We start from the raw sequence: 25,691 nt of genomic DNA on the forward strand, positions 1-25,691 counted from the left end.
CCAGAAGGTACTATTGTGGCACGTTTAGAGTTTTTTTTGGAACTCTCCGATATGTTTAGAGAAAAAAGGTACATATAAGGTTTGCTAGTTTTGACAACTTTCATTTCATTTAAATATAATTGAAAAAATAACAGTCCTTTAACTTTTATGGTAAATGTTAGTACTACCATAAAATAACAAGTAATTTTATCAATAAAAAATATTATATTTCACAATATTCTTTGATTGTATAAAAAAAATTTATAACGCAATAAAGCTTTTAATGAATTAGACAATCTAAGCAACAACTTGCAATTTTTTTTTTTTAAATAGTCAGAGAATAAAATTTTCTCTCTAAAATAGCCATATGAATATTCATAAATATTTAAAATTCTTAAAAAACTTATCGAAACTTGGTCGAAAGTTATGAAAGAAAATTCAATAGCAAAAAAGTAAAAACATTTAAATCAAATCACGAATGTACAAAACCTACCAATTTATGAAATGATTTTTTTAAGAAAAACCGGCCAGCAAAAGCATACATACAATAAACCATTGACAGTAGAATGCGGTGCTATGATAGTTTCAGACTCTGGACTACCAGAAAGTCTTGATCTTTGTGTATACCCGAAAGAATTACCGAACAATTATCCTAAAAAAACATTTTATAATAAACTGTCCAATTTTATCAATCCCATGGTATTTCCATTATTTTTTTTCTTAGGAGATTTAGGATAGAGTACTGGTTATTTTAAAAATTACTTAAATAAAAGCGAAAAACTAACTACGTGACAACAGTATTTCTACAGACTGTCTTACAGACCAAATGTTAATAAATTTAATCCATTATTATGCAAGGAACGGCTGACACAGCAATTTTTTATTCATTTTTACATCATGATTGAATGTAACCGTTTAAATTATTTAAGATGTAACATAAAAAATTTAAGAATAGACTGATATCAAGGTTTATTACATGCAAGTGTTAGTAGTGCATCCAACACTTCTAAAAATTTCGAGACAAAGAAAAAAATTGAAAATCTTTTCATACTTCCATCTACATACATTGAAAGTCCAAGATATATGCAGAAACATTATTAAGTTGCAATGTCTACAAAGAGAAAATGTGGTAGACCACATTTATTCATAACAGTAACATGCAATCCTAAATGGAAAGAATTAAAATTAATTTTATAAAAATTTCCTAAAAAATATCAACACCAAATAATATTCGAAACTTAACTGTTAGACTATTTCACTTAAAATTAATGTCAGTTTTGGATGACATCATCAAAAATGATATATTCGGTCAAGTATAAGCATACGTCTGTACCATAGAATTTAAAAACGTGGTCCACCTCATGCACATATTTTGCATTCTGATAAAAAAATTGTTACACCTGAACAAATTGATGCAATTATTACAGCTGAAATTCCTTCTGGTAATACGAAGCTCACAAAATTGTTGCTTAAACACATGCTTCATGGACCTCATACAGAACAAAGTCCTTGTATGATTGATAAAAAATAATAAAAAATGTGCCCAAATCTTTTACAAACGTAACTTCGTTTCAAACGAATCGTTATCCTAAGTATAGAAAAAGAAATAATACTTCCGAACAACATGTTTATACAATTTGGAGAAAAGATAAAATTTTAGTAGATAATTCAATGGTCGTACCGTATAATAAATTTTTGTTAAAGAAATATAAATGTCATATTAACGTGAAATTCTGTGCATCTATTCAAAGCATAAAATATATTTATGACTATATGTATAAAGGTAGTGACAGAGCATACATTAAAATTCAAAAATTAAAAGATCAAGATGAAGAAATATTTAATGAAATTAATAGTTACGTTGATGCTAGATTTGTAGGTTGAATGGAATAGAAACAGCTTGGAGATTACAAGAATTCCTAATTTGCGGTAGAAGTCATACAGTTGTAAGTTTCGCTGTTCATCTTGAAAACAAACAAAAACTGGTATTTAAAGAAAATAATATTGAAACTGTTATAGATAACTACGAGACACAGTTAACATCTTGGTTTAAATTAAATAAACATGGTGACTTTGCAAAATCCATAAAGTATGTGAACATTGAAAAATACTACATGTTTATAAATAAATTAAAAATTTTGGAGAAGAAGGAAAAATATAGATAAAAATATTGCATTTGGTCGATTAAACATTGTATTTTCAAAAGATCGTAAAAGATTTTTTTTTAACTTGTATTAAATAGAGTTACTGATTTGACATTGTTCAAAGATATTAAAACATATAAGGGAATAGTTTATGAAACTTTTAAAGATACTGCAACTGCAATGGGTTTAATAGACAATAATGAAAAAATCGTTAATATTTTTAAAAAAGCCATTGCTGTTATGTTTCCGTATTAATTAAGACAATTTTTTGCTTGGTTTCAGAAAACGTTCAAGGTGATTAAATATGGAATGAATACAAAGAATTTTTTACAAAGGGTTTGCCTAATAATAAAAATAATTTAGCTCTTTCAAATATTAACCAAATTTTAGAATCAGAAGATAAATTATGTGAATGCTTTAATTTACCTACACGAAAAAAAAAGGAATAAAAAAGAAGATATGGATAATGAAATAGGTTTCAGTAAAAAAATGCTTAACTCGATGTATAAAAGTTTGAAAAATGACGAAAAAAAGTATATTACATATTATTTGCAAACAAAAAAATAACATTTTCTTCATAGATGGCCCCGGAGGGTCAGGAAAAACTTATTATATAAAACGTTAATTTATTTTTTTATTTCTCAACATAAAAAAATCATGTCGATGGCATAGAATCAATTTTTCCTCCAAAGGGGATAACCAGTCATGGAAATTTTAGACTTTCTTTAGATCTTAATAATATAGAGAGAGCATTTTTGGAATTTGAGTCGGATAAAAAAAAAAAAGACAAGTCGATTTAATGATTTGGAATGAGGCCTCAATGATTCCAAAAAAAGCATTGAAAATAGTAGACAGAATATTAAGAGATTTATGTTATACTAAAAACTATTTTAGAAATAAATTAACTATTTTAGGAGGTGATTTTCATCAGATTTTCCCAGGGATAAGAAGCGGTAATATAAAAATTATTCTTAAACAAACTATTAAATCTTCATTTTTATTGAACTCATTCCAAATTCTCAAATTAGTAATTAATATTCGTTCTAACGATAAAAAATTTTCAAAATTATTATTAGAAATTGGAGAAGGTGAAATGAAAACTTTTAAAATTCCTAAAAATTAGATCGTAAATAATGTAGGTTCTCAAATATTTTCTAATACCTACAATTGTTCGATAAATAGTGTTATACTTACATCGCATAACAAGTATACCTCTTACTAAAATAATATAATTCTTAAAATATTATCTGGGGGAATTAAAACTTACTATAGTACAGATAACGCAACTTAGAAAGGGGTTGATGAATCGGATGATAATATTTATTTAAATTTTTCGATGGAAATGTTGAACAATATTCGTGAAGGATTACCACCTTACGAACTTAATCTAAAAAATGGGATAATAGTGATGTTACTGAGAAATTAAAGTATAACAGATAAACTCTGTAATGGAACACGTTCACAAATCACGAAGTTATAACAGTATAATATATAAGGAAAAATAGTAATAATTAGAAAAAAAATTGGAAATAGAATCTTCATTCCACGAATAACTTTAGACACAGGAAACTCCTCAATACTACTTTTTATTTGGTATCGTTAACAATTTTTAATCGTTGTGGCAATTGCTATGACAATAAACAAATCCCAAGGTCAAAATTACGATAGTATGGATTTGTGTTAAAAAAAAACACCTATTTTCTCATGGTCAGTTATATGTGGCTTTATCAAAATGCAAAGATAAAAATAATTCATTCACTCAACTAGAAAGGCAAATAAATATAGAAATAGAAAATATTGTTTGAAAAGAGATTTTTGCATAATTTATTGACTTTACTTGATGATTTTTATAGATAAATCGGCAATATTTATAGTAATTAATTGAGAGTCACTTATTAATATTTCATCATTTAACAAGTATACATGACATGATGTATTTTTCTTTTTACGATGATAATTTTTGTGAAAAAAATTTAATGATTTATAGTAATAAAATAAAACAATAATTATTTTATAACACGTATACGTTGAAGCAATAGTTAAGAGACAGTCGGGTTCTTTTAATTGATATAATATATATATATATATATATATATATATATATATATATATATACATTCAATATATTGATACATCTAAGACTTTACATTGTATAAATTTATAATATACATAAAACAAGTATGCATGTGTATCGTTATAAATATTATCAGAATTTACGATTCGGTGCGGGGAGTTTTATCTCTTCATGGTTGTGATGGAGCTTAATACAATAGGTTATTCTTTTAACCTTTTAAATTAGGCGATACTTCCACTGTTATTATTATTGAATAATTATGTAACGTTTTAATTTATATATGTAGTTGTATTATGTCATATGTGTAAGTATAAAAATGAACGAATTTTCTATTGTTCTAAAATAATAGTAACACAAAAAAAGTTGAATGCATCGAGAACTTTATACTTATCAATGACTTTTAACAACTTGATAATTATTATATTACGATTTATAATAAATTATTTATTAACATTATTACATCATTGAACAAGAATTAAATGTTTCATTTATACGTATAAAGTTCATCCATTTGCCTCCTTGGCGGTGTGGAAAAATAGATAAAAATAAATATTTTTCAATCTAAGTCAAGTAAAAATTTATTCTTAATAGGGGTTATTTATACTGTGACCACGATTTTTTTAGCCGATAAACAGCCGTCCCGGATCCCCTCACAAAACTCTTACTCAAATTTTTACCATGTCCTTACACTCTGGATATTTTTCCTCCGGGAGGTCTGCCACAGGTGTCTGGCTCAGGAACACCAGACACTCCTATAAGGAAAATAGAAGGGGGCAAATGGGGGCACTACTTCTTAGTAAACACTCGCAGATATATAATTTTCACAGCACTCTCGCACTATTTATCCGCCTTAATGCACACTCTCCACAACGTCGCGACTCTCTCTCTCTCTCTCTCTCCCTTTACACATATATTTATATTGGCACACTATTCTCGAGGTAGATACATTCGTGCTGTCACCTCCGATTGTCCTCTTCGCCGAACTCCTCCCTGGCTCGACTGTTGGTGGCCGGCACCTAGGCTACACACACACACACGGACACAACCTCAAGCATATCTTCCGCTCAATTCAATCTTTCCTATCCCTATATAAATCCTACACCCATTTATCCTGACTCACTCGGATCGTCCCCAAACCTTCACCTCGAAATAACACCTAGTGCACCGTCTTCCATGAAGTGACCTTCTCTCTGTCCTCGCCGTCACCCGGTGCTACCTGGAGTTCGTCTCAATTGTCGCGTAGATTTGGCTACATGGTTAATTCTCGGGCAGTATTGTTCGGTGTTCTCCTATGCTCTCTTTTTGGATCCTTTTCCTCACTCTCTGCTCCACCTGTCACTTTTTCCTATATGCAATCACTCTCTCTTTCCTATCTGCTCTCTATGCCGCTCCACGCGATACTGACTGCGTTATGGCAGTACACTTCAACAGATGCATGCGCCCCTCCCGTGCATCCGAAAAATCTCCAACACGCCTAAAAATCGGTAAATTATTGAAGGTTTCAAAAACTAGGGAATCGACACGGCCGCTCGTCGCTCACACCTCTCCAACGTGTCGCAAGCCCTCACCTCTCTCCTTCTATATCTTACACACATGCTCACCCAATCATACCTCACACACTTTCAATCCCTTTTATGGTCTTCGATCCTTCTCTCTCCTCTAGCTCGTAGTCCGCGTCACTGAGAACACACATTAAGTAATGTGTTATAGATGTACACATAGAAAATATATATGTTATTCTAGGACTCGGTAGCCACCGATGACTTGCCCCGAAATATAAGTGTACAATGACGTGATAGCTTTAGCTACCACGTCACAATACTTAATAGAAAAATTTGTAAGGGGACAAGAAAAATGGTGTGGAAAGGCTTTGGGAGACAAGAAAAATAGCGTGATGGGTCTGTGAGGAGCTGTGGGGGAACAAGAAAAATGGTGTGGGGGTCTATGGGGGGCTGTGGGGGTCTACGCAAAAAGTTAGAAAATGTCAACTTCACGATGAAAAAGGTCGAATTTTAACTTATTTAGGTGGGTCCATGTGGGGGGTCTGTAGGGGGCTGTAGAGGGGCTGTGGGGGGTGTGGGAGGGATATGTGGAATGCCCCACACAAATAACTGTATAATTTAGGGATATATATATATATATATGTATATATATATGTATAAATATATTCTTATATTACATAGGGACTTTAAAAAGTCATTCCACACAACCTCCCTCCTTCACCTCTCCTGACCCCTTTAGGTACCACTCTGAAGAAGCAGAATTCTATCAGTTTTTACGTTATTTTTATTGTGTTGAATTCTTATTAGCCCGCTCCTTTCTGCCACAGCCCCAGCTCCTGCTCAATTTTGAAAAGCCCTCCTCAGCGCCCCGACAGCCCTCTTCTTAATAAGGCAAAATTCTTTCGGTTTTCCCTTTATTTTATTAAGTTAATCCTCTGTGTAATGTTAAAAATGATAAATTAACGTTTCTTATGGTAATATTTTCCCTGAACCTTTTGGGCCATCAATAAAAAAATTTTGTCTTTTGGTCCACACATGATTTTTTAAATTGTGATTTAATCTTTATTGAATGTTTGATACACTGAATTAAACATTTAAAGACAAAAAACAACTTCTTTTATTATACTGTCTCCTTTTCCATCAATTTTTGTTGGGGTGTGTAAATTAAAATTTTCACGTGATTTGTCTTCTAATCGTTAAATTTTATTTATGTGTAGAAGTGCATTAGTGGTGTTTGCTATTTTTCTATCGTATTTGCAATTTTACTTCAAAAATAAGTTCTTTTTCATTTTCTAACTGAATTGGCAAATTAAATACTTTGAGACTTCCACTTATTGGAGTGGAGCTCACGCCCCCTTGGGCACTCCACGCGCCAAGCCTCCTTGACGAGGTCACGATTTTAAATAAAAACTAAGAGCCAGTGACGCTAAGAATAGAAAATAATGTCTTCTCAAATCATTCGATTGCTGACTTTTAATTTGAAAGTTAGTTGCATTAATGCTAACGCTGAAAATAAAACATTCGTTGCAACGCTTTTAAGAATGTGGCAAACCAGATTCATTTATAACAATTACTCATAATCTAAAAGGGTACAATAGGTACAAAATTTTCTGAAAAGTGCAACTTCAAACGACATATCTAACATTACCGTTTGCACAAAGATCTGTATAATAATTATAAAGATACAGCTCAAGTTCCAAATTTTCCAAATTTAAGAGGCCTGCAAAATTATGGTACCTTTTAAATTAAAAAAATTTTTGCATGATTTCTATTATCAACAAATATCCGAGGTAACGATTTATAAGATAACCATAAAAAATTGTTCACCAAAGATTTTTTTAGAAACAAGGTCAACTTAGCTCTTTTCGAGTTAAATAACATTTAGAAGACAAATCTTGCAAAGATTTTAGCTAATCAGAATCTGAAATAATCAAAACGGTTACTGATTCTAAGTACAATTAATATGATGAAAAATTGATTGAATTCAGAAGAAAAATGTTTAATATTCTATTTTATCAACTAAATAACGACAAAATATATATTTGAAACAATTTATCTGAATTTCAAACAAATAATCTTTATAAATGGTCTAGGAGGTTCTGGTAAATCGTTTTAGTATGAAACTATAATTAATTTATATTATTTTCAGAAAAAAAAGTATAATTTCTATGACTTGAACTGAAATTGCTTCTATTTTAGTACTAAGAGGTATAACAAGTCACAAAATCTTTATACTACATTTAAATTCAAATAACATTGAAACAGCATTTTTAGAACTTAAATCCGACAAAAAAATCAAGAGAAGTAGATATTATAATACGGGATGAAAAGTCAATAATTCTAAACAAAGCTTTAGAAATAGTAGATAAAACGTTACAATATTAATGTGATAATGATTTTCCTTTTAGAGGAAAAAGAATAATATTAGGCAAAGATTTCAGACGAATTTTACCGACCTTCAAAAATAGCTTTATATCGGCTATCGAAGAAGTAACAATAAAATATCCTTGTTTATGGGAATACTTTAATACTTTTAAGTTAACAAAAATTAAAGATAGGTGGATAAAAAATTTTCTTCGTTTTTATTAGATATTAAAGAATGTTATATTAATTTATCGACAATACTACATAAATGGAAAAAAATGAATATTTGCAATAAAATTTTTGATACACAAAATATATTTCAGATTCATTTTAACATCACGTTATAAATACACTCAATTGTTTCACAATAAAATAATAAGCAGTAAGAAATATGTAAAATCTACTGCAGTATTAATAGTGCAACGGCAAAAAAAACAGATCCATCTGATACAGTTATAAAGTTAAATTTTCAAGTAGAAGCTTTAAACGCTATTTATGAAGGCTTACCATTTTATTAGCTAAAATTAAAAATAATTGTAATAGTTATGATAATAAGGAATTTAAGTATACTAAACAGATTCTATAATGAAATTTGTTGAAGCATAACAAAATTATTTTAATATGGTATTATAGTTGAAATTGTGAAAGGTAAAAACAAAGGATAAGTAGTATTTACACTACGAATCACTTTAAATACCGGGGATCATTCTTTTTTACCGTTTATTATACACAGAAAAAAATTTTCATTGATTTTGGCTTTTTCTATGACAATAAACAAATCACAGGGCCAAAGTTTCAGTTGTGTAGGATTATATTTAAAAAAACTTTTGTTTTCTCATCATCATTTGTATGTAGCTTTATCTAGATGCACATATCCAAAAAATGTTTTCATTGAAAATGATTCTAAAGATAAATTAAAGAAATAAATATTCTGGCAAGAAATTAAGAAAACTCAACAATATTCAGAATAAATTATCACATCCTTATCATATCTTTATACCAAACATCAATGGATTCAAAAAAGTCTTATTGACATAACAATACATATCATAAAACATTAATTAATATATATTAGTAAAATATTATAGCTTTGAAATACTTTTAACTATTTTACTATTAGAAATCAAGGATTTAAATGCCGTCTATTAATTTTGAGATTTAAATATTACTCTTTAGTAATAAAACACATGAAAGTTCATACAAAATAAAGTTATACATGCCAACAACGCAGAAATATAAGAAAACATGAAAACATTTTTACTAAACACTTGAACGAGCACTTATTCGGAAAAAATATATTTATGTAACACCTGCAACAATAGTTAAAAAAGAATTCATCATTAAAAATGGCACCAATTAATGCATACAAAAGTCATCAACAAAAATGTTGGTCGACAATGCGAAAGAGGATTTTTAAGAAAAGATGTTTTACAAAAACGTTTAAACTCACACAAAATTAATAAAGCAGTTTTTAAACAATATTCTTTGTTAATTTAACGAATGCACTCCCTTAAAATAGTTCAGTTTGGTTTATTATAAAATTGATTTGTCATCTTTCTATTCTGTAAAGAAACTGTCAATATTTATAAAGTTTTTAAATATTAACATACACATATCATTAAAAATCTCATTGATACTTTTTAATTTTTTGAAAACATCATCCGAATCTCGAAATCAAGTAATCACAAATAATAAATAATTATGTGTAAGAAAACTGTTTCAAATTATTATTAATTGGTTAAAATAAGAGAAAATTTATTATATGTTACAATAATTGCAACATAAGTTACAACGTGTGTGTGATACATAAGATTACGAAGAAGTGGGGCAGGGTGGGAAAGGATAGGGCACGGCGGAGAAGTCTGACAAAAAAAATTACGTAAATCGTGGAGGAGGGAATAAAAAAAATGGGACAGTGTTAGAACAGGCGTAGTAGCGTTAGGAACAGTGGGGCAGAGTGGGAGAAAAAATCTTATAGGACAGTAAAAACAACTATGTAATATAGGAAGATATTTCTATATTGCATATTCGCTTATGAAGGCCACCACCCCAAAAAAAGCAACACCATTTTAGTGAAATCTTTGTAACACTTTACTAACCACCTTGGATCCCAGGGCTTTCCTACGCACGAACATGAATACCTACTATTTTATTTCAACACTTATTTTGTTGGCAAACTACAATGAGATGTAAACTATAAGAATAAGCTAACCCATATGTGTCAAAATATTAGTAGACATTATTTTCTCGTAACACATACATTAATTTCATGTTTAATGTATGTCAATATCATTTCAGTTATTCTGACAAATTATTTCTTATTAAAACCCTTTACCACGACTTGCCAACCTTATACAAACTTAAATATTGACTTTAAAATGCAAATTTTTGTATATTTTTCTACATTGCCAGCACCTTTACATTAAAATATTTTTTGATTGAGATAAAATATTCGCAACAACAAATTAAAGTATTCGTAGAGTAAAACATTCTTTTAGCATACGTCTAATTAAAAAAAATATGTATAGCATCTCATGCTAAACCACGTACTGATGGAAATAACAGAATGATCAGCCAAGATTTTCGCATTTAAATCCAACTAAACTTATTCAAAGCAAGAAAGTGTTCTTAACACTTCCAGCAAAGCATAAAGTACAATTGTTTTAAAAAAACAAGCTTAGTTTCGATTTTTCAAATTTAAATAGAATCTTAACAACATGAAAAATCGTTCGTTGCTTGGAAAAATAAGGTACTATATCTGATTTGCTGTAAAAAACATCTAAGTTCAGATTTATTTGAAAAAATTCCATTTTGTACTTGGCCTCAAAAAAAGTTTATTGAGTTACCATACCTACATTATGTCAATCTTTTAAAGAGGGAAGCGGGTCTTCTATTTCTTACGCATACCTTACATAAAAAGAATGGAATATCGCTTAGACAATTACGAAAGATTGTTTAGCCATAAACTTTTTTTCTGAGGAAAAATTTCTCTAGTATCCTGACAATTTCTCTTTATGAATAAATGATATTTATTTTCGATTAAAATAACGTCCAGTAGTGGTACTGTCAAATATTGTATTTATTAAAAAACAAAACGACGTTTCGGACGTTTGGACAATATCCTGGCCCTAATAAGGTATAAGAATCTATGAGTAATAAGAAAAATTCTTTACAATACAAATTTTGGTAAATACAATAAAAACGCAAATTAAGTAAAGTGTATAATATACCTCTGACTCTTACGAAGGAGATATAAAATCGTAATGTAGTCAGAATTTTAAGTTTCGTTGCTTTTATACCCAGAATGACATAGTATACGCACATAATACAATCGAATAAGAATCGTAAGCAGTTCCATATGAGACACACATAAACAGATCATGTTTTCCTAATACCATAAATAAAAAGGGCCCTTAAATAATGTACATAAAGTTAGCCTCCTATCTTAATTGACTTAACGAGAGACTTGATGCAATTTTTCAATTTTTCTGTATCTTGTTGTCTATTATTATTATTATTGGAATTATGTATATTGAACATTTCGAAATACAGGCGCTTTTTATAATTTTGCTCTATGTCTAAAATTTTTACTTTATCAAAATTGAAGCTTAGTGTAAATTCAATGCTATGTTGTAATAGTACAGATGTATCCTTTTTTTTTTGTCTATGTCTCTTTTACGTTCTGCCATCCTTAGTTTTACAGTTCTCAACATTTGACTACCATAAAATCAGTTGCAATTAACACATGGTTTGTGGTAAACGACATTATTTTTATCGAGTGGCTCGGTTACATCTTTTCCAAGTGAAAAGGTTGAATTCAATTTATTGTTTAAACTGTATACAAGACCAATGTGAAGCTTCTTACAAAAATATTTAATGGGACCGTGCTAGTGGAGAATATACAGTAATATTAAGATTAGTTTATAATTATTATTGCTTCTATTACAATTGTCAATCATGTCCATGTTTTTTGAGGTATTTTTTTTTTATTCCAAAAACTTATCCATAAATTTTTGAGGACAGTTGTTAGCTAGTAAAAATTTATTGATCAATTTTAAATTATTGTTACGAAATTGAGTGTATGCTAATTTAATGGAAAAGTCTACTCATGTGTAAATTATACTTATGTTATGTTGTATTGGGTGGTGGAAGAGAAAATTAAAGTATCGGCCTGAATGTGTGGGTTTTTAATACCAATTCGTTAGAACTGTGTTATTTTGTTGAATGGTAATTTTTTAATCTAAGAAATTAATGCTGTTGTTGTTGCATGTCTCAACAGTAAATTGTAATTCCGGACAATGCAATTAATGATAATTTTATTATAGTTAATATATTTAGTAGGCACACATATTAGAATATCATCCACATACTGCACAAACAGTGGAACATCAAAACATCACTTCTCTGAGCATGAAATTTCAAGCAACCGAATTACAAGATCACACAGCACTGGCCTACAGGAACTGTCTATTAGAGAGCCATCAACTTGTTTATTAAATTTGTTGTTGAAATGGAAAAAAGTTGAATCCAAAATTAAAGATACATCTGTGCAAAATTCATTGAGAGAAACATTGATTTCACCATTTAAGAATTTCCAAAAACGTCTTTTGGATTGCATTTATGATTATGGCTTTACTAGTATTAGTAAATAAACTAACAACATCTAGACTAATAAGAGTGTAACCAGGTTAAATGATTATATCTTTAAATTCATTTTAAGCTCATAACTAATTTCTACGTGTGATTTCGCCAGCGGAATACTCTTATTAGAAAAATTAGAAAGAAATTTTGAAAAACAACAAGTAGGTGAATTCAGTCTCAAAACAAGGATACGGATGAAAAAGTTTTTTTTGTGTATTTTTATTAGTCCATAGCATTTAGATAAGTGTTTTTTATGAATATCTCTATCAAACTTATTTCATTTATCAAAAATACCGTATTGATCCCACTTACTTACAAAAATTTTTTGTATCTTCAATGACTTGCTTTAAGCGATTATTTTCTAGCTGTAAATAATATCTATTATCACTTAATAATTTTTCTACTTCATTAATAAAAGTTTCTTTGTCAATGGCAACAATAATATTACCTTTATCTGCTTTAGTAATTAAAATGTGTTCATTATTTTTAAGAAAGACTCGTGTTTTCTTTAAATTGTCTTGGAGAATTCCGTCATTTAAAGAAAGATAAGTAGGTACATTATGTCTATTGTTACCAATAATGTTAAATAGTTCGTTTTTGACAGTCTCAAATTCTCCAGAATATTTTGATGAATGGTCAACATTCTTAAAAAAATGAAAATAATCATATTTATTAACATTAGAAACAAAATTTAATTTATCGCCCAACTCTAATATGCTTGAGACACAATCTAAATATATTAACTATTCCAAAACCATTTTTAATAGCTATTGTCCAGAATTACAATTTACTGTTAAAACATGCAACAACAACAGCATTAGTTTCTTAGATTTAAAAATTATCATTCAACAAAATAACACAGTGCTAACTAATTGGTACCAAAAACCCACAAATTCAGGCCGATACTTGAATTTTCTCTCCCACCACCCAATACAACATAAAATAGGTATAATTTACACATTAGCAGACTTTTCTATTAAATTAGCAGACACTCAATTTCACAACGATAATTTAAAATTAATCAACAAATTTTTACGAGCTAACAACTATCCTCAAAAATTTATGGATAAGTTTTTAAATAAAAAAAAAAATACCTCAAAAAACACGGACATGATTGACAATTGTAATAGAAAAAATAATAATTGTAAACTAATCTTATCATTACCGTATATTCTCTACTAGCACGGTCCTATTAAATGTTTTAGTAAGTAGCTTCACATTGGTCTTGTTAAAGTTAAAATTTTAGACACAGAACAAAATTATAAAAAGTGCCTGTTTTTCGAAATGTTCAATATATATTATTTCAATAATAACATTAATAGAGAACAAGATACAGAAAAATTGAAAAATTGCATCAAGTCTCTCGTTAAGTCAACTAAGATAGAAGGCTAAATTGATGTACATGATTTGAGGGCCCCTTTCATTTATGGTATTAGAAAAACATGATCTGTTTACGTGTGTCTCACAAGGAACTGCTTACGATCCTTATTTGATTGTATTATGTGCGTATACTGTGTCATTTGTGTATGTGCAGGGTATAAAAGCAATGAAACTTGAAACTCTGACTACATTACGATTTTATATCTCCTTCGTGAGAGTTAGAGGTATATTATACACTTTGCTTAATTTGCGTTTATTGTGTTTACTAAAATTTGTATTGTAAAGAATTTTTTTTATTACTCATAGATTTTTATACCTTATAAGGGCCGGGACATTGTCCAAACGGCCGAAACGTCGTTTTGTTTTTCAATTAATACAAAATTTGACAGTACCCCCATTGGACGTTATTTTAATTATTAACGAACTGTCATTGGACGTCTTATATTGATATTTATTTTTATTGTAAGAGGCATTTTTTTAATGATCCATCGATCTTCTTAAAAATTTAGTATTATCACTATAATGAACAATAAACAAGTTCTATAAATGTGTGTGTAAATACATGAACTTCTGTTCAAACATAGATACATCTAACAGCATAATAAATATTTATTAAATCACGTGACCTGCTTCCTAAGGTGACTTGAAATAAAAAGTTGGTATATTTCTATGGTGTGTATTATTGCATTACTTAGCATAATTTGAATGTATTAGTTTTAAGTCAGTAAGGTTCCACATAAATGTTGCGTGGTAGCTGTGTGGGGCTGTAGGGGTAAACAAAGATTGTTTAATCGGGAAGTAGGAGGCCTAGATAAAAAATAAGAGAGATGAAAATTTAAAAGAACTCGCACTCTTTCTTAACAGCGTTATTTTTTTGCTACACTATTGCATGTATTGGTTTACTGACAATTTAAGCTGATTCACATCTGTTTCACCCAGGTCTCCATCAGATTTTTCCCTCTCATCTTTTTTCTAAGTTCTCGTATCTGCAGAAATAAAGCAGTTACTTAAACGTCTTCTGTAATGCGGAAGAAAATATATATTAGTTTGAAAAATTCTTTACTTTTCGTCTCTAGGTGAATCCTGTTACGTTTTTTTAGTACTTCGACTTATTATAGCAATAAAAAATAATTTCTTTTTATGTAAGGGCCTCACTGTTTATACTGTATATTTTCGGTATTAATGACTTCAGTGTTAGAAACTTTAGCGTATACTTACGGGCAGTTTAAATTAGTTGCAGTCCAAGACATTGATTTTAAATTCAAAGTATGAAATATAATAAAAAAACATAATTAATTATTATGTTTGACATTTATAAGCTAATTATGCATCGTTTATTTATTTTCGTTTCATAATTTTAAATGTCTTTACAGGTGCTTTGCTATTACATTAATTTTACTGCACATAAAATTTCTCGAACTATAACTAGATTGACATGTGATTGACGATATTATCTCCAACAAACAACTTCAGTGATTCCTTAAATAAATCCAGATACATTATAATGCGGAATTGTACGTCACTATATTGTTATTTATAGATTGTTAAGTAAGTATTTAATTAATTGTTTGAAAAAAAAAACGAATCTATTTTCATAAGTCAAAGGAGACAAGGACAATTCGTCGCTTAGGAGGAAGAAGGCTTCATTTTAGAGAAGCTTCAAGAAATATATCGTTTCCTATGTGCTATAAGAAAAGTCCCATTCCAGATATGCTGTGAGGAAGGTCTTATCATGGTTTTTCTCTAAGAAAAGTCTCATTTTAACCAACCGCTAATAAAAGATTTCTTTTAGTCATGCACTAGGGAAGGGCTTATTTCAGCCCAATACTTACAATACAACTTATTATGATACTGGCTTATGCTTAATTAATAAGAAGCTTTTTTTAACTAGATAATAGAACATTGAACAAAAAAAAATTTTGTATAAACCACTTATCAGAATGCATTTAAAAAACGTATTCATTTAGTAAAAGTAATGACAATCAATCATAAATATGCTTCTGTATAATTTTTTTGAAGTTAAGTTGTACTATACATGATTCAAAAAGCTTTTTTTACATAAGGCTCCAATCATTACCATAATAAATTATATTATGAGCATTGGGCCAGAATAGGCCCTCTTCTGGTATTCGGCCAAAATAGGCCCTTTCTTGGCTCTCGATTGAAATGGTCTGTTTTATAGCAGTTGACTGAACTAAGACGTTCTTTAAGATAAATCTGTAATTCATATAAACTTTCTTAAGACCAAGTACAAAATGAGATCTTTCTTATGACAAATTCGAAATAAGACGTTTTTCAGAGCAAATCAGAAATAGTACCTTCTTTCTTTTAAACAATGGGCTTTTGTTTTTAAAAGCATCTGCATAAATTTGAAAAATAGGAGCTATGTTGATTACTCTGCAACAATTGTATTTTATATTTCACTGGAAAAGCTAAGGCCACTTCCTTGTTTTGAATAAGTTCAGAAGGATCAAAATACGGAAATCTAAGTGTATCATTCTGTCATTGCTATCAGTATGTATTTTAAAATAAAATCTTAGTCGTATTCTTCTAAACTTGATATATACTATACGAATTTGTACTATTCAAACTAAACTAAAATAGATTTAAATGTGATCATTCAAGTAGATTTTCTTGTACTGTAATCTACAAGGTTTTTTAAATAAGCTTTAAAACCCAACATAACCATAATCTATCTTTATACGTCTTATTAAGTTCACATAGATTCTTAAGATAATTAAACTCTGCCAACAAATAAACAAAAACTGCTTTTTATCTGATGAGAATCTCATATAAAATCTACGTCCAAATCCATACTTTTAGCTATCAAAATGTATAAAATATACATCCGAATCCGTACAAACTAATGGAGAAAAATCCATGTAAAAACCAATGTGTATCCAAAAAAAGTGAGTTCAATAGTGCTTTTTGTTATATTTTATTTTTTAAGATTTTGAAAACAATTATAGAAATAACTTCTTACAACAACTTGTGACTTATTGTATTATTAATAATTTACCTGTTACTGACGATGGTGTCATCACATTTCCCTTTTGAGAATTCTGTGAACTAGTAACATTATTAGACAACGTGGAGGTACTCTTATTTATTGCACTTGGACTGTGCATTCCATCTGGCCTAAATTCTGGCAATGAAGAAAATTTTTGTTGAAAATTGACTTGTTGAAGAATCCTAAAAGACATTTGTTCAAAATATCAGTTTCTATAAGCGACTCAATAAAAAATGATAAAACACATTTTATTATGCTCATTTTAACGGTTTTAAAGACTTGATATGTGTACAAGGACTTAAGCTTATTCATTTTATATAGACTAATGACCTGACACATATAAAAACTTGATTATTTTTACTAATACTATGACACTATTAGCTAACCAGCCTGCGTACTATCATGCGAGGCGACCAATGAAAATTTATAAAATTTTGGAAATTTTATGCAATTAAAATCCATTTTGTTGTTACATCACAGAAACAATAAACAATATATGAGTAACGTTCTCTTCAGTACCTTGTACAACTAATACACCATACTTTCCTGAAATGATCCGCTTAAGTTTGTTTTTATAGACATTAATTTAATTTAAAAATGTTCACAATTATACATCAAAAATTTGACAGTGCAAATTTATTTATGCCATAATAAGTATAAAGATAGCATTGCATATTTTGTATTAACAAGTTTGGTTTTTAATGGTTAGTCACAAAAGTTCTCTAAACTTTCGTGTTAAGAAAAGTATTAAGAAATTATTAACAACATGTATGAATTATTAACACTATATCATGGGATCGTGCTTTGGAATTTGGCTCAACTTGAATAAAAATTTTAGACTTTTTTATAGTAAAGCAGACTGGGTCATTCTTTAGGTTATTGTATTGTGTATATACATTGAAGGGCTGGTAAACATGCCATAGGCAAAAGATGAAGTTTTCAGCTTTTTGGTATAAACTAGTTGTCTTGTGTGTTTGTCTGTAGGTAAGATGTCCAAGTAAAGTGCTTCAAGGAGTCAAGTATGATTGACCCTCAATTTGTCTAATTAAGTATCGGTCCCATGTTTACTACGGCAAGCACTTATTTACTTACCAATAAGCTAAACAAATTTTTATTCTTGGGAAAAATATCCAGACGTCACCTCAGGAAAAATACCTAAATATTTTGTTCAAAAGTTAAAAGGTCATGCGTATTTAAAGTAGGCACATCTATTCTGTTTTATTCATAGAATGTATTACCTTAAACACTTTTGCTAGGGTATATGTGTACCTAGAAATAATCTGAAGAAATGGCATTAATTTTTGTACTTATCCTCTATTTTACTTGGCATATTAGGATGCAGATAAAACTGTATCAAAATCAAACTTGTAACTTTGTTAGTTGTATGGCTCTATATTAAAGAATGCAGATATTAACGCATTGTTAAATATAGAGACATATTACTATTTTCATTAATTACACTGATACATTGTACCTACATCATTGTATAAAATTATAAAAGCATACATTACAAGTGCTTCATTGTAAGTGATCATTGAAAATAATTTTAGACTACACTTCATCTTAAATTAAATATTTCGCGACATGCTCTGTAATTATCTTAGAGGCAATATAAACAGAAAAATCGGATTATTAAAGATAACTTAACTTTTTCTCTCTACTGTATAGGATTTATATTTGCTTGATAATCCTTGCACCACTTTCGTTTTAAAAATATCTGAAGTACAAGACTGTGTGAAGAACAAGTAGCAAAACCTAACAGGAAGTTTGAAGTTAGGGAAAGAGACGCTTCATGTTTTTCGGAGTTCTGGTTCTAACAAGTGTGCAGGGAGACAAAGAAAATACAAGCATAAACTGTACGCAAATAGAAATGTGAATTAAATATGAAAGCGACTTCTTATCATTCAAAAAATAGTTTTCTCACCAAAACGTAATTTTAAAATTTTATCCTCATAGAACTACTTGTTCTATTACGTGCATACCCTACTGCCAGGATCTGTATGATGCACTTTTAATTTTAATATGTAAGCAGTAGATAATTCTCATCAATGCCAGGTTTACTTTTTGTTTGATATAATACAGCTTAAAAAATATAAGAAGTATGTTTTCTTAACATAAGTTTATCGAGAATTTTTTATAGAATCCAACTTAACTACGCATGAATTCTGCATCAATCAATTTTCCGCTTTCATTCGATAATTATAATAAGTAGATAAGTCTATAATATTATTAATACTACTTATAGTGCTTCAATTATCATCCATACAACAACAATATAATATATAGGCTTCGAAAGTATTAAGCATTAAAATAGTATCAGTAAGGTTGTTCGGGGATTTTTGTAAAAGTTCAAAAGAGTAAAGAAAATATCTGAATCAGTTTCTTTCTCTATTGCCATACCAACGATAGTGATAAATTTTTAATCAAAATTTTAAATATGTAACAAAAAAGAACTATTTGCCAATAATGTGATATTTTAAGAAAGATAAGCCATTAATTCACAAGAATAAGTATGGACTAGCCTAGAATTTTAGCTGGCTATCTACCTTGTTAATTAAACAATTCAATTGTAAAGCGATGCACAATACAATAAAATACTTCCTATTCACCAATTGTGAAGCATAACGTATAAAGAAAAAGTAAAAAAACCTTTAAATTTTTTAATAAATAACACAAAAACAAAAATTTTGTTTCTATTGGATCCACTCTCATACATCAGACTAGCAAAACTTCGGCATAGTTAGATGTATAAAAACTTGAAAAAAAAAAATTGGTACTACGTATTATGTTTGTATATTAATAGTGTACAACATTAAAATTATTGGTAAAAGAAAATACAAGAGTATATGTGCATGCATAATAAATTACATGTGAATGTACATCTACGTTTAGAAGAAATTGGTAGCGAAAAAACTAGTATAGGAAGAGAAAAATTTTTTCCATACGGCGCTAAAAGACAGAAATTTTCTCCCACTTCGTGCAGAGAAAATTCATTCTATTGACATTGGATTAGTAAAAAATTGTATACACGCAACAGGAGAAAACGAAAAAGGCCTTTGATCACATTACTGTAACCCTGTCAGCCTCTTTTCAGGCATCAAATGGTTGCGAATCAAGATATTTATGTTCTTCCCTCTGGGTTTAGAATGTATTATTTTATTTTAGATTTTAAACTCCATTTGACAAGGTATCAGTCGAAAATTTAATACATTTAACTAAAACAGACACAAATATTAGCTTTAAAAGAACACATGGTACTTATATGTTACATGAACCTATATTGTTAAGTCAGGAGAAGAATGATTTACTTTTGATAAATTGTTCAATAAGCAAGAATTATCAAAAAATAAGGTCGCAAGGTGTAAGTCATGCACGTGCTTCACAGCGTGCAGGCCATTTTGGCTAGCTAAAGGCTCGAGCGTATACACATAACATGTAGTAGTGCGCGAACAATATACAATACTTAGATGTATACAACCTCAGAGATAATATTCGTTTGCTCCCTCTTTAATGGAGTAGTTAAATCATGTTCAATATAACTAGTTCTTAAATAACAAATTTTAAATTAGGCACTAATAAACTCAACTTACTAATAATATAAACATTTTTATAGCAACTAATTTAATAGTTTAAATAGTAATCTTGACTTGAAACTTAACCACATAACTTGCATATTAACTTTCTTTTCAATCAGCTTCAGTTATCTGAACGAACAGAACAAACAAATTTACATAATACATTAAATAACCAACTGGTTAAGTTAATGTGTATATCTATACAAAATTTCGAGATGTAGACATTGGTGAATATATCAGCAAGTTGTAATTTAAATTTAACCCAAACAATATATTTCAACACTATTTAACGAAATGTTCCTAAATATTCGTCATGTGTCTAAGCTAATTACGATCACCAGTCTGAGTTTCAGATGTAGCAGCAATGTTATCACACATGAGTTACATACGCACAAATGTTCGGTTAAGAATAATCAAGTTGAGAAAAGCGATGATTTTCTGCTGAGCATCAAATATGGCTACAAACTTGGCCTAACAAGTAAGAAAAGCAACATTCGATTTTTTATGTGTGCACCAAGCAATTAGATTACCAAATAAACGTACTACATAACCACTTGTATAAAAACTTTTGCAATCAGCAAAGCTGGCATCAGAACAAGCTTCAATTATATCACATCGATCTTCACAGTTTTTAAATAAATTTCAAGCATTTTTTTTAATACCAACATATATACATATACGGTAATTCATGTTTATGGAGCCCGACATATATTTGTATTTTAGTGCATACGTACAATTAGTCCTAACCTTTACGTTATAATCTACTAAAATTTTTAAGATATATGCTTTAATGAAGAAGTTGTCTAAGAAACTGTAAAAATCACATAGACAGTATATAATGGAGCCCATTTTTTTTATTGATTGGAGCTTATGAAGCCCACTCGTATTAACTGTAGGTTATTTTTACAAAGCTCTATGATGAGTGTCATAGTGTTAAGGTATACTTATAAACCAATAAAATATGTTACATGCTTCAAATGAACATGTATTAGGAGAAAAAGAGAAAAACCGTTAAATATGCATACATTTACGTCAAACATCTTATGAAAAATTTTTAAAGTTCTTACTGAAAAAGAAAAGACTTATTGTATCTTTTGTTACAAGTTACAAGTTTAGTTATAAGTTAAGTACATAAATTACTTACATTCATACCTCATAGCTTTTAAAAAAGTATTAATTAGGTCGGAAAAAACATTTCAATGGGTACAAGCAAACTGTTTAATTAATGATTACAAATATCGTTTAAATTATATCAGCGAATTATAGATTTCAAATAAATAAATAAAACAAGTGTCGTTTTCCGTGAAATAATAAAGCACATTAAAACAAAGATCATAATAAATACGATTACAAAAAAAAATACAATCAAAATTTTGGCAGATGTTAACGACCAAACATAGAGAAACCTATCATAAAAAATTGTTTACAATCTACTTACAAACAAAATTAAAAATAAAGTCTATAAAAAATGCGAGAGAACATACTCGCAGAGCAGGTTTTAATATTACAAATAGGTAACGCTAAAAATTGGCAGTATCAGTAACAACTAATAAAAAAACTAATGATCAAAATAATTGTTGAGTTTTTTGACATAAAATAGCTTTTAACGACCAAGATGATTAGAGATAATAAAATTTAAATACAAAAACAAAAAGTTACAATTAAATAACATAAACAACTTAACCTTATTAACCTACAAATTTTGAAAGAGTGCTGGCAACTTTAAACAAAACTAATAATAATAATAATAGGCGTAAGCAAATTGCAAGATTTTCGTAATTATTGACTACCTACAATCCTTAGAGAAAAATTTTAAAATATATCCCACGTATTTATAGTTAATTTAAATAAATTAAAAAAACACTTGCCATGTATTGGTATATAAAATAGCCAGTTAGAACAGAGATAATAGTACATACGATTACGGTACAAAGTATGAATGTAACGACTCAAATACGTAAACTTCTCTTCTTTTATACCTCATAGCTTTCAGACAAATATTGACGACCACACAAAAGAAAAAATAAAAAAAAAATAAAAAAAAAAATAGCAGAGTAAATTTTAAAATTACAAATAGGTGACGCTTAAAATTGGCAATATCGGTAAAAACTAATAAAAAAACAAACGAAAAAATAATTGTTAAGTTATTTGACATAAAATAGCTTTTAATGACCGACATGATTAGAGATAATAACATTTAAATAGAAAAACGAAAAGTAACAATTAATATACATAAACAACTTAACCTATTTAACCCATAGCTTTCAAAAGGATACTGACAACCTCAAATAAAACTATTAATAATATTAATAGGCGTCAGCAAATTGCAAGATTCCCGTAATATTTCAACTACCGACAATCATAAAAAAAAAAGTTTTATAATATAGTCGTCATATTTATGGCTGATTCTAATAAATCAATTAAACAATGGCCATGTCTTGTTGTATAAAATAGCCAGTTAGAAAAGAGATAATAGTACATATGATCGCAATACAAAGAATAAGTGTTCCGCTTTAAATACTTAATTTTCTCTCCTTTTATATTTCATAGCTTTCAGACAAATATTGATAACCACACAAAAGAAAAAAGTAATAAAAAATAAAAAAAAGGCTTGCAGAGCAGATTTTAACATTACAAATATGTGACGCTTAAAATTGGCAATATCGGTAGAAACTAATAAAAAAACAAATAAAAAAAGTAATTGTTAAGTTTTTTAACATAAAATAGCTTGCAACGACCAAGATGATTGGAAATAATAACATTTGAGTAGAAAGTCAGAAAGTTACAATTTTAGTACATAGACAACTTCACCTCTTTATACCATAGCTTTCGAAAGGATACTGACAACCTTAAACTAAACTGAAAATAATCATATAAGGTGTAAGCTAATTTCAAAATTTCCACAATTATTAACTACCGACAATCATTAAAAAAAAGTTTTATAATATAGTCGACATAGTTATGACTAATTACAATAAATTAATAAAACAATGGCCACATCTTGCAATATAAAATAGCCAGTTAAAACAGAGATAATAGAACATATTATCGCAGTACAAAGTAAAAAGATTTCGATTTAAATACTTATTTTTTGTTTTTATGCCTCAAAGCTTTAAGACAAATATTCATGACCACACAAAAGAAAAAAATTTTTCAAAATTAAAAAAATTTTAGTTACCTTTACTATTCATAAGAAATCGGTAAGAAATGCAAAAAAAATTACTAGCAGTACAAATGTTATAATAACATAATAATGACGCAAGAAAATTGAACAAATTAGCTATAACAAAACATTTCACAAGTATTAATAACCAGCATAATACACAGAAAATTTTAAAATATAGTCAAGGTTATAATGACTGTACTTTATTGACAGAAAAATTACTTTAAGTTATAACTCAAAATAGCATCTTACTACAAATATGTTAAGAAAATAATTACAAAACAACGTAAAAAAATTAAAAATTTATTTATAGTAAATCTTTAATTATTATATTTCATAGCTCTCAGATAGATATTAATGAACGTACACGAAAAACAGAGTTATTGGTAAGTAAAAGTAAATTGCAAATTTATTAATCTTAAAAAATCTCGTAGATCTTACAAAAAATTCTGTTAGGATTGGCATAAACGGTCATAAAAAATGAAAATATATAAACAAGACAATTGCTGTGTTATTGGACCCAGAGAAGTATAATTCGACCGAAATAATGAGAACAACAATCTCAATTAAGATTTAAACGATTACAAGTTCATTACATTAATAACTTTACTTTAATTCTTCATCGCTTTTGAACAAATATTTTAAGGAACGAAAAAAACATTTCAATATATAAAAGCAAATGGTGTAATCAAGTAATACAAAATGCCTTATGAAAATTAACAACTAAAAATAGATTTAAAATAAATAAATAAAACAAGTCTCGTATTCCGTAATATAGTGAAGCACATTAAAACAGAGTTAATTATTAATACGGTTACAAAAAAATCAATCAAAATTTTGACAAATCTTAACGACCAAACATAGAATAAAACTGAAATATAAACCTGTTTCAAATTTACTTACAATCATAAATAATAATATAGTCTCTGAATATTGCAATAAAATCTACTTGCAGAGCAGTTTTTAACATTACAAATAGGTGACGCTAAAAATTGGCAATATCGGTAATAACTAATGAAAAAATCTAATGAAAAAAGTGATTGTTGAGTTTTTAGACAGAAAATAAATTTTATCACCTAAGATAATTAAAGATTATATTATACAAATAGAAAAACGGAATGTTACAATTAAATTACATAAGCAACTAGACCTATTTAACCCATAGCTTTCAAAAGAATACTGGCGACTTTAAACAAAACTATTTATAATATTAATAATAATAGGAGTAAGCAAATCGCAAGATTCCCGTAATTTTTGACTACCGACAATCATTAAAAAAAAAGTTTTATAATATAGCCAAGGTATATATGGTTGATTTTAATAAATTCAAAAAACAGTTGCCATGTCTTGGAATATAAAATAGCCAGTTAGAACGGAAGTAATAGTACATACGATTGCGGTACAAAGTATGAATAAAACGACTCAAATACCTAAACTTCTCTTCTTTTATACCTCATAGCTTACAGAAAAATATTAACGACCACAAAAAAAAAAGAAGAATAAGAAATAAAAAAAAATTGAGTAACTAACACTCTTTACGAGAAATCAGTAAAGAAAAACAAAAAAATTAATTGCAGTACAAATTTTATTGTAACATTATAATGACGGCAGCAATTAAAAGAAGTAACTATAACAAAACATTCCATAAGTATTAACAAACAGCATGATTAACGAAAATTGTAAGAATACAGTTAATGTAATAACGACTGTACTTTATTCACAAAAAAATTACTGACATTTATAACTTGAAATAGCATCTCACTACAGATATGTTAAAAAATAAATACAGAACATCGTTAAACAGTAACAATTTAATTAAGGTTACTATTTTATTTTTCCATTTCACATCTCTAATGTAG

General features: G+C 28.5%; 1 protein-coding gene across 2 annotated transcripts in view; it reads right to left on the reverse strand.

Annotated features, from left to right (window-relative positions):
• The window catches only part of cic (Putative transcription factor capicua), a 1,044,991-nt gene that overhangs the window by 163,540 nt on the left and 855,760 nt on the right, over window positions 1-25,691 (reverse strand). For both annotated transcript variants that reach the window (XM_089595817.1, XM_089595818.1), the window contains one exon: window positions 17,104-17,276. In XM_089595817.1, coding sequence (XP_089451943.1) covers window positions 17,104-17,276 — 173 coding nt within the window. The remainder of the gene's footprint in view (window positions 1-17,103; window positions 17,277-25,691) is intronic.

This window comes from Copidosoma floridanum, unplaced genomic scaffold (genome assembly GCF_036245765.1).
Source record: "Copidosoma floridanum isolate Cflo_tuat_1 unplaced genomic scaffold, Cflo_Japanese_pri ptg000028l, whole genome shotgun sequence".
Lineage (NCBI taxonomy): Eukaryota > Metazoa > Arthropoda > Insecta > Hymenoptera > Encyrtidae > Copidosoma > Copidosoma floridanum.